The 16,156-nt window shown below is 41.5% G+C and overlaps 1 protein-coding gene across 1 annotated transcript in view; it reads left to right on the forward strand.

Annotated features, from left to right (window-relative positions):
* ERC2 (ELKS/RAB6-interacting/CAST family member 2) overlaps positions 1–16,156 on the forward strand; it is a 1,119,475-nt gene that overhangs the window by 498,848 nt on the left and 604,471 nt on the right. The window contains 1 exon segment of the mRNA XM_074199159.1: positions 12,413–12,550. Within this exon segment, the coding sequence (XP_074055260.1) occupies positions 12,413–12,550 (138 nt within the window).

Here is a 16,156-nt window from a genome sequence, read left to right on the forward strand (position 1 = left end):
AAGTGTCTGAGGCCGAATTTGAACCCAGGTACTCCTGACTCCAGGGCCGGTGCTTTATCCACTACGCCACCTAGCCGCCCCTAACTTAATCCTTTAAGCCATGATTGAACAGATGAATGAAATGATGATGGGAAAGTACTATTCTGGACCACCTGGGATGAGGTAAACAGCACCTGGTTGCTGAAGGAAATTGGGCAGAAACCTTGAAGTCCAGTCATCCAATCTCTCTTGAGTTCATGAGAAAGAAGGGGAGGAAATCCAGGCATAGCTGGGTTGAGGGCTGGGTTGGGAGAACAAAGCCAGACCTTGGATTATACTCATCTTAGCTAATGATATGAATGGATCAAGGGTTTGTAGAAGAGATAGATTTTATCCAACAATATGAGTTAGTCTTTATGGGATTTAAAACCACCAGGAATGCCATCCTGAAGACATACACAATTTTGTTGAGGAAGAAAATGCAACCACCAAAAATGACTGATCAAAGTTTAAAAGAGTTACATAAGTGATGGAGACAAGAAAGTGAGGATGAATACTGCAGAGCAGGATTGACCTATAAGAAGAGGGCCAGGAATGCAAATGTCTGGAAGACGATGAGTGCTAAGGAGTATGGCAAGTTTTTGTTTTTGTAAAGGTTTCAGGGTTAAGAGGGTGACCTAGGAAGAAGCAAAATTGCTGTTTGAGGGACATACATATCCTGATGGTAATGTAATGGGCAAGTGTAAAAAGGATGATCATCCTTACTAGCTTTTCTAGGAAAAATTATCTTTGAGCTAGGGTGGGGGTAGAATGAAATGGTTAATAGAGTGTCCTTCAGCACCAGCCCTGGACTCAGGAGTACCTGAGTTCAAATCCAGCCTCAGACACTTAATAATTATCTAGCTGGGGGCAGCTAGGTGGCGCAGTAGATAAAGCACCGGCCCTGGAGTCAGGAGTACCTGGGTTCAAATCCGGTCTCAGACACTTAATAATGACCTAGCTGTGTGGCCTTGGGCAAGTCATTTAACCCCATTTGCCTTGCAAAAAAAAAAATAGGGTGTCCTTCAATGAACTCAAATCAAATACATGCCAGTATATGGAGAGAATCAAAAAAATGGATTTTCTGAAGTACTTTTAGTGACATTTGAAAGATCATTGAGAATTGGAAGAGGCTGCAAACCTGGACCATGACAGATGTCTCAGTTTTCCTAAGTGGAAGAACAAGGAATCAAATTATTATGGAACAGTGAGCTTGATTTTTATTTCTGAAGATGTTCTAAAGCATATTTCCAAATGGTAAGCATTTTCAGAGGGGAAACGATGAAGCCCCAAAGTTAGCTTGGCTTTATCAATCATGCCAGACCAATCTGATTTCCTCTTCTGCCTGTTAGTTGGGAGAAATACTCCAGACCATTTAACTATATTTCAGGAGCTCATTTGATGAGAGAATTCATCTAATCCTAGTAGCCAAAAAGAGAGATGTGAACTAGATTGTCTATTTGACTTTATTTAGTAGCTGCTAAATGACTAGATTCCAAGTGTGTGTATGACAAACATGAAGGGATTTGTCTAGTGGAGGGACCCAAGGATATGCTTTCTTGGTTCTTCACCATTTAAGATTTTTTTTTAATCACTTGGCTTGAGTGAAGATAGAAATATCATGCTGTCAAAGAGAGAAGGGAAAGATTGTATTTTGGATGACAGAGCCAGTTTGTAAACAGATCTCAATAGTTTAAAATTATGAGTTGAATATAATAAGAGGAAATGGTCATTCAAACAGGAAGCGCTTACCATATTTCAGGTACTAAGAGCTAGGGGTACCATGATGCAGATGAAACAGTGTTTGCTTTAAAGAAATATGCATTCTTGAGCAGCTAGGTGGTGCAGTAGATAGAGCACTGACCTTGGAGTCAGAAGGACCTGAGTTCAAATTCAACTTTAGACACTTAATAATTCCCCAACTGTGTGACCTTGGACAAGTCACTTAATCTCATTGCCTTGCAAAAACCAAAAAAAAAGAAATAGGCATTCTTATTGGTTGAACCACCATGTTACACACACACACACACACACACACACACACACACACACACACACACACACACACACACACACACACACAGAATTTATATCAAATTAATATAGAGTAGGGTTTTCTTTTCTTTTTTTGGAAAGAGGGGAAGGGTGTTCATTAGCAACCAAAGGAATGGGAGTAAGAAAAGGTTTTGTAAAGACATTTTTTCACTTCCTTCTGACATCCTGCTTTGGAAAGCATATCTTTTGATAATTCTCCCCTAAATTTTATACTTCTTTTAAACCTGTCAATTTGTCCCTGATTCTTTCTACATATTCGGAATTCTGTTCTACATATTCAGAACCACTCCTTAGTCCCTTAGACTTTGTGTCTCTGCAGTGACTTGGGGGGTGGGGAAAGAGTAAAACTATATGGAGAAGGGTGGCTAGGTGGTGCGGTGGATAAAACACCATCCCTGGAGTTAGGAGTACCCGAGTTCAAATCAGGCCTCAGACACTTAATAATGACCTAGCTGTGCGGCCTTGGGGAAGCCACTTAATCCCATTGCCTTGCAAAAAAAACTAAAAAAAAAACCCCAACAAAAAAACTATATGGAGAAGTGGATGTTTTGACTTGAAAGCATCAGACGTGTGCCAGGCTCCTTAGTTTCAAGATATTCAAACTCTCATTGACCAATCCTCTTGGACAAATAGGGGCTGGTAGCTTCAAATGTCCACCAGAACCCATGAAACCAAACATGTAATCGTCATCATCAAGGCACAAACTCTGGGCCTCCCAGAGCAATTGGACCAGACCCCTGCAGAACTGATTATATCTCAGGAACATTTGTGGGGGGCTACAGGTTGTCTCTGGAAGTGGAATCAGCTTCCCTGTCTCCCATCTGTAGTGAGAAGCATCTAATTTCTTTCCCAAGCAATTGAGACCTTCTCAAAGTTTTTAGATTGGATTCCCCAAAGCCTAGGCTAAAGGATCCATCTGGCAAGGCAACAACTGGGGCACCTTCTGTCTCCTGGCAAATGGCCCCAATGGACAACATGGGGAGTTTCTCGGACCTTAAGGAGGTGGCGACCATCTCTTCCAACTTGAAATTGACCACCACCTCATTTCTAGTGCAGGCAGGAGCAAGGATCGATGCCTGAAGATTTATTAAGTCAAGTCCCGGCCCCTTCTAACTCCTTCCTATAACAGTGACTCCAGGGATTCACATAATTTGGCCACTTTATGATGTAAACATTTGGTGTATGCCATTTGGTGTTGGGCCTCCCCGGGGAGAAGGTTGATGCCTGCTCCAAGCCCAACTCTGCTTATTCCCTCAGGATCTTATGTAGTATTAAATATTGCTGCATCCTTACCAACACCTTCTTTTCCTGTATCACCATCATTGCTTCAGCATTTAATCTGTTGTGATATGTTGTTTTCATTGCAATATGTGAAGAAAATCTGGCCTCACTGTTATGTAGTTGGGAAAGGGAGGCAAATGGTATTTTAGCATTATCATGAAAATAATTTTGGCATCCCTGACCCTTGGAAAGGCTCTCAGGGACCTCCAGAGCACCATGCATGTACATATTAAGGATCACTATCTTACTGTATAAATGGTTAAGAAAAAGAAAGAAAAAGACAAAGTTACAAATGAAGAAATTGGAAGGACCAACAGCTACTTGAAAGACTAATCCCATTCACTTATCAAGCAGTACAACTGAAAGGAGCTCTGTGGGGTCGTGTTACCCCCATCATTTGGCCAGAAAAAATGAAATGAAACTCATGGTTGTCTAGTTGTAGAGTAACGCACTTCATTGCTGGTGGAGTCCTAGACTGTACATCGAAAAAAGTTACCGAAATAATCATATCTTTGAACGTCTGTGTTATCCTTTTGGTGGAAAAATTAAACAACTATCTTTTCAAAGCAATATACACTAGCATTACTTGTGATTGGGGATAGGGGGAGACACCACCTGGAAACGGCCTAAATGTCTAATAACAGAGAACATTTAAGAACGGTCCATTAATGTAATGGAATCCTCTAATGAAATTAAGATGCAGAAGTATGATTACCAGGTATCATCCACATCTCTCATTCTTTACGTCTCAAAATACTAAAGGAAAGTAGTAACAGGAGTCCCTGGGCTAATAAGAACATGATTGGAGGAAATAACAAATCTAGAATTTTTCTTGATGCCCAATGACAGAAAAACTTTTAAACATTTTGAAATGGCTTATCAAAATAACAAGGGCTGTCACAGATTGGCAAGCTGATTTGTCAAACAGGACAGACCTCATGTATAAAGAGATTTTTGTGCCAATAAAAACAATTCCCCGAGGGGCAGGAAAAAAAGCCAGCTCAGGCTTTTTGTAAACAGCCGGCCTCAGACAGCTAGCATCTGATCTGTTTGCTTCTCATTGAAAACTTCCCCATGCCCATGTGGGGTTCCTAAGCCCGCCTGTACCAGACAACTGCATCTGGACGTGAACTCTTCCAGAAGCTCTTGTCCTCCTCCCACTACTCACAGTCCCTCACGCCACCATCCACCATTTTGTACCATCGGTGGATTCAAATGCACCTTTGTCATTTTACCCTTCTACAGTCTGGTTTCCTTAAATCGTCCTTCCCACCCCTGCAGGGCTGGCTGATTCCATCATTCCCTTCAATCCAAAGGCTTTTCCTCCTTTCTTTTTTGTCTCTTTAGCCTTCTGTAGTCCCAGAAACCCCATAAGGAAACAATGAAATTTGTCACATCTCTTCTTCAGCCCAGGAGCAGATGAGGGCAGGAGGAACCACCCTCAATTTCCCTTAAGCCACCAGTGATACTATTGGTCATTGCTTTTAGATATTGTTTGGTACTTACCCAATTAATCAGTCATTCAACAAACATTAATGAAGCAGCTACAGTGTGTCAGGGATAGGGGATAGAGCATTCAATCAACAAATTTATTATGGTCATACTATGTGCCAATCACTCTACTGGGTGCAGAAAATCCCAAATTGAATAGTTGGCTTAAGTTGGCAGTAGCTCTCCATCTAGTTATTACTCCTTTCTCTCTCTCTCTCTCTCTCTCCTCTCTCTCTCTCTCTCTCTCTCTCTCTCTCTCTCACACACACACACACACACACACACACACACACGCACTCATATGTACTCACACCCACAAATACACTCACATACACACACACACATTCACATACATGCACACAGATATAGTGGGGGTCAGCATACTAAAGATAAGAGAGAATCTGTGGATGGTCTTGTCATCAGTCTCATTTGAGGGGTATTTCTGGTGCTCATTGCCCAGGATTGTCTTAATCTGCCCCTCCTTCAGTTAGCAGCAAACCCCAGGATTCCTTGGCTTCCTGCAGCTCCAGCAGATTGAACAGAGGAGTAGGCAATGACAGTAGCATTCAAAGCTCATCCTAATGGCCCCAGCCTAGCTTCTCAGCCTTCTCATCTTCCAACTTTGCAGCCCTTTCTTTATTCCAACTCTCCATCTGAGCTTTTGAGATCAAAAGGCACCTAGACATTTAGGCATTGATCCCCTGGCTTTCCCCCAGTCTTTCAGGTTTGATGAGGTGGCCCTTTTAACTAAGACACAGCCATAGAAAACTGGATTTTGATTTTTCTGGACACAGTTTGGAGCCTGGATTCATCTGGTTCTCTAGTCTATAACCCACTGTTTCTCCAAATACTTGGAGGGTCATAACTTGTTTGTGTTCAGATTTCCATGTGGAGACTATATTTGGATCCAGAATACTTTGTTTATGGTAACCCTCATCTTTTCAGGCTTCACTTACACATTCATGTTTCCCAGCTTGCTTAGATCATTCCTGTCCCAGAACTTCTGAAAGTGCTTTTACCACTTTCATGGTAAAAGGCAGCCTTTGCTATAACTTGGTAAGCTGGAAACCTCCTCCTGGTGGTTCATCGTTAGCAGGCACATCCTCTCGAGAGCCACAAAAAGCCACTGCCTCCAACAAATGCTCCTATTGCTCCTATACATCAGAGACTGAGTTAGTGTCACTCACTTGGGGTGAGTTCCAAAGTCCTTTTTCTTCCAACCCAGAAATGATTTGTTGATCAATACTCCCTTGCAGTTGTGTAATTTTTTGGTTCCTTTTCCTGGACCAGCCTCAATAGACAATTCTCTCTCCATTTAGGTTGGGTTACAGTCTAATTAAAGATGCTGACACCTTCTCATCCCTTTTTTTTAATTTAATTTCTTTTTATTTGTTTTGTTATGTATTTCCTAGGTATATATATATATAATTTTTTCAACATTTATTTTTTGAAATGTTGATTTCCAAATTCTCTCCATCCCCCTTTTCCACACTCTTCCCCAACCCCTTGAGAAGCCAAGCAATATGATAGTGATTATAAATATGAAGTCATACAAAGCACATGTCCAATTAGTCACGATGCAAAAGAAAACATGCACACAAAGAAATCAAGAAAATAAAGTAAGAAAAGTATGTTTTTGACTGCACTCAGAGTATGTCAGTTTCTCTGAAAGTGGATAGTATTTTTTCATCACAGATCCTTTGGAATTGTCTAGGATCACTGTCTTTATCAGAGTAGTTAAGTCTTTCATAAATAATCATCTTTACAATATGGTTGTTATTGTGTATAATGTTCTCCTGGTTCTGCTTATTTTACTCTTCATCAATTTGTAAAAAGTCTTCCCAGGTTTTTCTGAAGTCATCCCCCTCATCATTTCTTACGATACAATAGTATTCTACCACAATCCTCCATCACAATTTGTTCATCCATTTCCCAATGGAAGGGCACCCCTCAATTTTCAATCTTTGTCACCATAAAAAGAGCTGCTATAAATATTTTTTGTACCCAAGGGTTCTTTTTCTTTGATCTGCTTTGGAAAATGGTATGGCTGGATCAAAGGGTAAGTACAGTTTTATAATCCTTTAGGTGTAGTTCTAAATTATTGTCTGGAATGTTTGAATTAGTTCACAACTTCACCAACAGTACATTAGTGCCCTATTTTCTCTGTGCCCTAGGGAAACTAGGTGGCTCAGTGGATAGAGCACTGGCCCTGAAGCCAGAAGGACCTGAGTTCAAATCCAACTTAAGACACTTTCCTTGTAGTAGCTGTATGACCTTGGGCAAGTCACTTAAACCTGATTGCCTCACATCCAGGGCCAACTCCAATTGTCCTGATTCATTTCTGGTCACTGGACTCAGATGGCTCCTGAGGAGAAAGTGAGACTGGTGACTTGGCTCAGCGCCCCCCCCCCCCCCCGACTCCAATTCATGTGCTTGTCATGACATCATTTCCCCTGATGTCGTGGTCTTCTTCGAAAATGAAGGACAAATATCATCTTCCAGGGAATGTGTTCTTTTTCTTTTCCATCATACTAACCAATATGGTTAGTGTGTAGTAGAATTTTTAATTTGTATTTCTGTAGTCAGTAGTGATTCAGAGCATTTTTAATGTGACTATTAATGTCTATGATTTCTTCTTATAAAGGCTGCCTGTTCATATTCCTTCACCATTTATAGACTGCAAACTGTCTCTTCATTTTGTAATTTGGTTCAGTACATTCTATATTTGAGAAATGAGACTGCTATCAGAAAATAACAACCTGCTTTGAAACTCTTTTTCCCAGTTTAGTTTTGTTTGTCCAAAAACCTTTTAATTTCATGTAATGAAAATTATCCATTTTACTTCCTGTGATCCTCTCTATCTCTTCCTTTATTCAGAAATCTGACAGGTCGATTTTATATGGTCCCTTCATTAATTTATGCTGCCACCCTTTATCTAAATGAATTTATCCGTTTTGATTTTCTCTTCCTATTTAGTGTGAGTTGTTGATCCTTATGTAGTTTCTGTCAAGCTCATGTCCATTCCCAGTGCCAAATGCTGAGTCCTTACTCCAAAGCTTCAGGTTTATCGAACACTGAATTTACTATGGTCATTAACTTCTGTATATTATGTACCTTCTCTATTCCATTGTTCCACCACCAGCCAGTGCCAGATTGTTTTCATGATTATTGCTTTGTGATATAGTTCGAAATCTGGTATTGTCAGTCTGCCTTCTTTCACGTTTTTTCATCAATTCCTTTGATAATCCTGAACTTTTTATTCTTCCAGATGAATTTTATTATTATTTTTTCTAGCTTCATAAAAAATTCATTGGTAGTTACATCTCTTCATTTCTAACTAGCATGGTTGTAAGTGTGTGTGTGTGTGTGTGTGTGTGTGTGTGTGTGTATCCTTTAAGAAAAAGAGATGGACATGGGGACAATTAGAGGGATAGGTGGATTATGGCTAGAGGCAGCTAAAGGCCAGGTCATTCTGCTTCCATCTCCCTGCTGTGATTAGAAGAGGTTTGCTTTTTTCTGTGCCCTTTGAAGATGATCTTCTCTGGGCCTGGCTGCTACAGCTAGTCCAGAAACCTGACCACGGTCTTCTGTCCGCACCAATGTCTGTAAAGGGTGTGAATCCATATTTGAAAGGCAAGAGAGTAGATAACAAAATTTGGCTGAGAACATTTTGACTGTTCTCAATTCTAGTGCCTTCTCTCTCTCTGCTGATTATTTCCTATTTATCCTAATAGCTTGCTTTGTATATATTTCTTTCCATTTTGTCTCTCCCATTAGATTGTAAGCTTTTTAAGGCCAGGGACAATCTTTTGCCTTTTTTTGGTAACATTCCCCCCCCTCCCGCCAACCCCCTTGCTTAATGCAGTGGTTGGCAGGTAGCAGTTGCTTAATTTGTGCTTATTGATTAACTGGTTAATTAAGAAAGCATCATCCAGGACGGCTAGGTGGCATAGTGGATAGAGCACCAGCCCTGGAGTCAGGAGGACCTGAGTTCAAATCCGGCCTCAGACACTTAATAATTACCTAGCTGTGTGGCCTTGGGCAAGCCACTTAACCCCCTTTGCCTTACAAAAACCTTAAAAAAAAAGCATCATCTGACCGGAATAAGTGAAGGCTGGAGGACTCACCATTAGGAAAGTTGTCTACAGGAGTGTTATTCAGTTGGATGAGATGTCTTCTAAGGCCTTCAACTATGAGATTCTTTGATTCTTTGTCAAAGTGTCAATCCTAGATGTTTGGAATTGTGTCTTGATTAGACATATATTAGGAAAAGTCCTTTTGGAAAGATTGCAGAGAAAGCTCAGTACATAATAAAATATTTTGAATGAACTTATCTCAAAGCTAAAATGCTTTTTCCCCTAGACATTTTAAAACTCTTAATAGGAATAAATTGTTTGTCTAGTGAGTTTTTTTTTAAATTGTTAGATAAGAGGTACATGATTGGAAAGAGAGGGAGAATAAAAACATGAGTGAGACTGTAACACTATGCCCAGGAGAGGACCCTTACTGCTACTAATGTGTAAAACTTATCATTTGCAATTCCTCCTGCTTATTTCAAGCTAGAGATAATGGAGAAAAGTGGCTGGTTAGATGCCAGGATATGGTTTGTTTGCCAAATGTAGTGTTTAGAACTTGTTAAATTTGATTTATATCTTAGGTTGTCCCATTAGTGGTCTACTAGTGATAACCTAGGCAACTTCGCCTGTAGTTTCCTTAAAATAATTGCAGCCCAAACTATTTCCTATTGCATTAGTGTATAGTCAGTCAGACTGAAAGGCCATCCACCTGACCCATAGAACAGTGGGCTTCCTTCCCTCCCTTTCCTTTGGGTTAGCCAGTGAATTCTCCCTCCTTGGAGGTCTCCACCTAGGACTGAATGATGACTTGTTGGGTTGGGTCTCTTGGAGAAAGAATCATTTTTCAGGTATCCAACTAAGTTTCTTCCAAGTATTGACTGCTGAGATCTTTTGCAGCTTGGTGATTTGGCCATTCTTATGTGATTTTGGCCAGTGTTGTTGGGAGAGTGCCTGGAATCCCATTTACTGGGGGGGGGGGGTTTCTACCAGTGTTGGCTTTAGGAAAATAGGACTTGCAAGAGAAGGAGGATGAACAGAATTGGAATTGTTTTAAGAAGAGGATGGAATAGTGAATGATATTCAAATTTTGGGAATGCTATAATTGGGAGGATATTGGTTGGCTTTTTCCTATTCTTTTTCATTGCCAGAAAGATAAAAAAGGCTACTAAAATAATGCAAGAAATATGAGTTAGATGTAGGAAAAGACTTATGATACAACTCTAGTTCATGGGAAATGATCAGCAATTTAATTCATTTAAAATTCAGACTTGCATGAACTAATCCTGAGGGATGTGAACAGAACCAGCAGAACATTGTCCACATCAACAACCATGTTGTGTGATGATATCTGTGATAGACAAAGATCTTCTCAACGTTTCAATGAGCAAGGGCAATTCTGAAAGTCTTTTTGCCATCCAAATCCAGAGAAAAAAAGCTATGGAGTCTGAAAGCATTCTATTTTCACATTTTATAATTTGTTTTATGTTTTTTTCTTTCTCTTTTCCTCTATGTTTAACAACAATTGCACATGTATAAGTTATATTGAATTTCTCACTGTCATGGGGAGGAGGGAAGAAAGGGAGGCAGAAAAAATATGGAACTCAAAATCTTAAAAAGAGTCAATGTCGAAAACTATCTTTCCTTGTACTTGGAAAAATAAACTATAATTAAAGTATTTATTCAGTCTACTATGTGCCAGTCAGCCCCCTCCCTCTCAAAGTCCCTGCCCTCAAGGAGCTTCTTTTCTATGGAGCTGAGGAGTGGAGGGCCACATCTTTTCTGTGAGAATGATAGGTGTCTATGATAGCTGAGAGGGAGAGGCCGACTTCAGAAAGTGACCCTTGAGCCCAAGGGCTGGGAAGGGAGCCAGGGATGGGGTTAATGAGACTGAGGTGAGAGGGAGAGTGTTCTAGGCATGGCAGGCAAGCTAATGGGAGGTGCGATATGCGAGCAATTATGAATAAGCAAGATGTGGATAGAGTAAATTGGAGATGATTGATAGGAAGAGAGACATTGGGCAAAACCTCCTGTAGACAGTGAGGTTTTAGCTGGGACCCAAAGGAAGCCAGGAAGCTATGAGATGGACATGAGGAAGGAGAAGATTGTAAGTATGGAACAAAGCAGGGCAAAATGTCGAGAATGTCTTGTGTGACCCACCATGGCGGGGGGGGTTGCATCATGGGATCTCCCAGGTACTGCGTAGGATGGCACAATGTATGAGAGTATTGGGAAGGAGGAGGGGGCCAAGTTGGGCAAGGCTCTCTGTGCCAAACAGAAGAGTTGATATTGTATCCTGGACTCTGTTGTGTCATGGAATAACAATTTCCATAACAAGGAATGAAACAACTCCCACCTTTGAGGAGCATTCTGTAATGTTTGGGGATGGATTAGGGAGGGTCCAGACTGAAGGTCAAGGGATTGAGTCCCAGAAAGTTTTATTGTTTCGGGGTCTAGAGCATAATTAGGACAGACTGACTGACACACATGTCTATTCCACTAAGACATTGTTTTGTTATTGGTGTGAGGTTTCTTCACCATATTGCAAAGGAGGCCTGGGAACCTGCTGTCTAACTCTGGGGAATACTTTTAATCAGTCTCGGCTTCGATTTCTCCATTTGTAGTGATTTCAGGTTCATATTGATGAATTAATGACTCAATGAGAAGTGGTGAATTGCTCACTGTGTGGCCAGAGAAGGGAGTCCCAGGTGAAGTGATCTGATCTCTAATTGATATACCTGTTCCAGGAATAGTGGAAATATTGGTTTGGCTTCTAAACCCCAAGTGAGAGAGATGGGGAGCTTGGGGTCAGGCAGAAGGCAGATGACAAGGTGGGCAACTGGATGAAATGGGAGGGATGGTCCGCTTGAGTCTTCTGGGGCTGTCCAGATAGAGTGAGCTAGTTGGGATTGGGCTCAATCCGTCCCTAATAGAGGCAGAGTCCTCTGAATGACAGGTTCAAAGCCGAGGGACTTAACTCCCTAATTTGGATACTTTCAAGAATTGTCTAAGGGCCTCTCTAATACTTCATTGAAAGAACGATTTCTAGTTTACTTTGGAATATGGTGTTTTTTTTTCCCTGTACCTATGGATGAAATTACAGAGTTGGACTCCCTGTGTATCTCACCACCCACCCCTCCTCACCTCCATTGCCAAAACTTGATGATTCCCAAATGTTCTTTATATGATTTATTATCATTCTAAAGAGTGCTTGAGTCAGAGTCAGAAAACCATGTTCCAATCCCAGCTCTGTCCATTACCCCCTGGGCAGGCAACTTTGTCTTTCAAGATGTTGGTCAAGATGACCTTCAAGGCCCCTTTGAGTTCTCCATCTTTGGTCCATTGGACTAGGATTAAAATCACAGGTACAGTTCCTTTTCTTTTGTTCCCCATGAATTAGTGGCAGGCTTTGATGGGAGACCATCTGAAGCAACAAACACCCCAGGGTTGTTTTCCAAAGTAAATTAATTCCTTTGTTTTTTGTCTCTTTTTAGATAGAAAACTTGCAAGAACAAGTGAGAGACAAGGACAAACAGCTGAGCAATCTGAAGGACCGGGTGAAGTCTCTACAGACGGATTCCAGTAATACCGACACAGCCCTTGCAACTTTAGAAGAGGCTTTGTCTGAAAAGGTGACCTTTCTCCAGACCCCCTCTCTACAAGGCTTGGAGGGTCAAGTCTATGGCTATTTATCCATTGGCATATTTACCAACCCCCTGTTCCACTCACTAAATTAGGTAAAAAGGAAACAAAAAAATGCTTGTTTTCTTTTTTTTTTTTTTTTTTTTTGCAAGGCACATGGGGTTAAGTGGCTTGCCCAAGGCCACACAGCTAGGTAATTATTAAGTATTTGAGACCAGATTTGAACCCAGGTGCTCCTGACTCCAGGGCTGGTGCTTTATCCACTGCGCCACCTAGCCGCCCAAAATGCTTGTTTTCAAAGAGCCTCCATCCTAGGGTTGGGGGGTGGGGGCGGGACTTGGTTTGCAGCAGAAATACATATACTCTACCCATACCTGCAAGGAACTAACTGGTAAGATGGGGAAGGCAGGTACATTCTTAATGGGAATGTCAGGTAGAAGATGGTGCCAGATGGGTACCATGGGTGATTCTGATACAGAGGGAAAAAATTCCTTCCTGATGGATAGGGGGATTTGTCCCATACTTTGTGTGTTTTCAGGCCTAATTTGGAATGAAAGGCACATTTAGCATCTTATTTTAGAAGAAAACCAAAAAAACTGTTTTTATCATGTCTTTGTTAGTCTAAGATATTTTAGTAGAATTAATTAATCCATCACTTAACAAGATTTGTTGTTAAGCATTTACTGGTACAAGGATAAAAATGTAACCAATCCCTGCCCTCAGGGGGACTGTGTTCCTTTGGGGAGACAATATGCCTAAGTGTAAGTAGGCCAAGAATAAGTATAAAATGGTAGTTGGAGGGAGGGTGGGCACTGCAGATGAAGGGAGGGATGATTAGGAAGCATCTTCTCATAGGAGATGCTTGAATTTAGTCTTCAAGGAAGAGTATCTGAGGTGGAGGTGAGGAGGGTGTGGATTCCAGACATAAGACACTTGTACAAAGTGCCAACCCGAGAAGCAGTGACAAGGGCTGGGGCTGGGGAAATGTAAGAAAAGTCTGGATAGGTAGGTTGAAGCCAAGGAGAACATTAAGATTTTCCCTTCATCTTAGAAAGATAATTTTAGTTTTTTGTTCTAGCCTCATAGTCAAAGTGGTTGCCATCTGCCATATTCAGCAATGATTGATGAGCCAAAATTGGCAAGAGCTACCCATGGAGGGGAAGGAGCCCTGAGATCTTACTCCAGGTCAACTGTATGACCTGGAATGAGACATTTCTCTTTTCAGGGACTCAGGTTCCTCATCTATAAGGTAAAAGGAGTTCTAAAGTTCCTGAGTGTTCTAAAGCAATCCAACTCTGATGGTGTTATATATACCTCGTGACTTTGTAAAATAATCAAAATGACTTTTCAAGGCAAGGCAAATAGTTTTTCTGTGTTGACAGGTTTATTTCAAAAAGATGTCAAGTCATTTCATGTTAAAATTGGGCTTTCCAAGACATGTGATTAAATCATTACTTCTCTACTCATTTGGTATTTAATTTGGAAGTGGTGTGACAGAAGTCGAGGGTCACCTCTCTCTGCCCTTTCTTCCAACCCCCTAAAGCACATGTGTGGACAGACCTTGGAACATTTCTGTGCAGGCTTAGTTAAATGGGATCCTAAGTGTTTCGGAAATGTCTGATCAACCACTTTTTTTTTTTCAACCTCACAGTCATTTACCCAAATACCAGCTCCCTCCATTCAAACCTCTCTTGTTATGTAGGGAAAAACAGGTAAGCCAAGCCAGCCAATGGTGGGCAACTGCTTAGAGGGTGTCTGGTCCTGTCTATTCTGTTCCTCTCCAAGCATGAAGGCAGAGGGTTTCATCTTATAGAGCTGTTTTCTTTTTGTTTGTTTGTTTTGGTAAGGCAGTGGGGTTAAGTGGCTTGCCCAAGGCCACACAACTAGGGAATTATTAAGTGTCTGATCTCTGATTTGAACTCAGATACTCCTGACTCCAGGGCTGATGCTCTATCCATTGAGCCACCTAGCTGCCCTGGTTTCATCTTGAGAGATAGAGTTCTGGACTTGCAATTGAAGGGCTGGGTCCATCTCAGTTTCTGACCCTTACATGATACGGGACTCTGGGAAAATCACTGGGCCTGTCCGAACTTTGATTTTCTTATCTGTAAAGTGGGAATAAGAAAGTGCCCATCTCACCTAATTGTTGTGAAGATCTCAGTCACCTAGATGTAGAAATGGAAGGGACTTTAGTGCCCATCAAATCCAACCCCCTCATTTTACAAGTGAGGAAACTGAGGCCTGGAGAGTTGAAGTTGACTTGTCCTATAGCTAGGATTTGAACTCAGTGCCTTGAACTTTAGCGAGGGCAGTTTTTCCACTGTATGGAATTTTGATGTAGAGAATATACAGGAGGCATTGCATGAGTCTGAAAACCTCCTCCAGATGGAAGTCTCCCTTTCTTCTTCAACCTTCATAGCCAGCTCCATCTCATGTCTTCTCTCGAATCCTGATGGATCATTGCAGTTCATTGGAGTCCCTTTGCCTTTTTGGGTTATTTGTGAGTGTGCCTTTGCAGTGATCTTTGTGACTCCCTCTGGGTGACCCCAGACCTATTCCCTGGTTTCTCTGAGCTCGTCTTCATCACTGTTTCTTAGGGTGTAATGATGATGTCTGTCTGCTTCATTTCCCTTTCTCTTGGGAAGCTTGATGAATGTCAAGTCACTTCCTAGCTGGGTGACCCTGGGCAAGTTACTTAACCTTTGTTTGCCTCAGTTTCCTCATCTATAAAATGAGGATGCTAATCCTACCTATCTCATAGCATTGTGAAGCTTCAGTGTGATAATATTTGTCAAGCTTTTATCACAGTGAGCATCATATAAATGTTAACTATTATTTCTTCCTCCTGCCTCATTTGAAGCTCCTGTCTTCCCATTTTTTAATTCCTTTCTCTAAACAAGTGATTGAGCTCTGCCAATCTCACATGCACATCCTTCCAAATTCAATATTTAAATTTTTTTTTATTAAGGCAATGGGGTTAAAGTGGCTTGCCCAAGGCCATATAGCTAGGTCATTATTAAGTGTCTGAGGCCAGATTTGAATTCAGGTCCTCCTGACTCCAGAGCCAGTGCTCTATCCACTGTGCCACCTAGCTGCCCCCATTCAATGCACCACCTAACTGTCCCCCCAAATTCAGTATTGATAAATTGGAGTCTAATCCAAGGTCAAGTACTTAAGAAAAACTGAAAAGCAAAGTCTAGCCATGAGAGTGGACTTGTCTTGCTTGTTTTGTGGAAGGAAATGCTGAAGAGAGACAGCCGAGGCCCAGTGGTCAGTCCCTGAGCATTTATTAAGTACCTAATGTATATCAGCTGCTACTCTAGGTCCTGGGCTTCAGAGCCTCAAACAAAACTACATCCAGAGCATCAACTGACTCCAGGAAAGCCCCTTGGAAGCTGGGAAGAAACTGAGAGGGTGTCTGCTCTGAGGATCTTCCTTTATCCTTGAGACCACTGAGTCTCTCAACTGGGAAGTAGCTTGGTAGTGTGCTTCTAGAGTTGGCCTCAAGTCCCTTGGTCCTGCAGGTCCTCTTGCTCTGTACTGATGCTCTGGGATGGCCCCTTGGACCTGCATCATCATCATCTTCCCTTCTTCAT

Source organism: Macrotis lagotis, chromosome 8 (genome assembly GCF_037893015.1).
Source record: "Macrotis lagotis isolate mMagLag1 chromosome 8, bilby.v1.9.chrom.fasta, whole genome shotgun sequence".
In the NCBI taxonomy this organism is placed as follows: domain Eukaryota; kingdom Metazoa; phylum Chordata; class Mammalia; order Peramelemorphia; family Peramelidae; genus Macrotis; species Macrotis lagotis.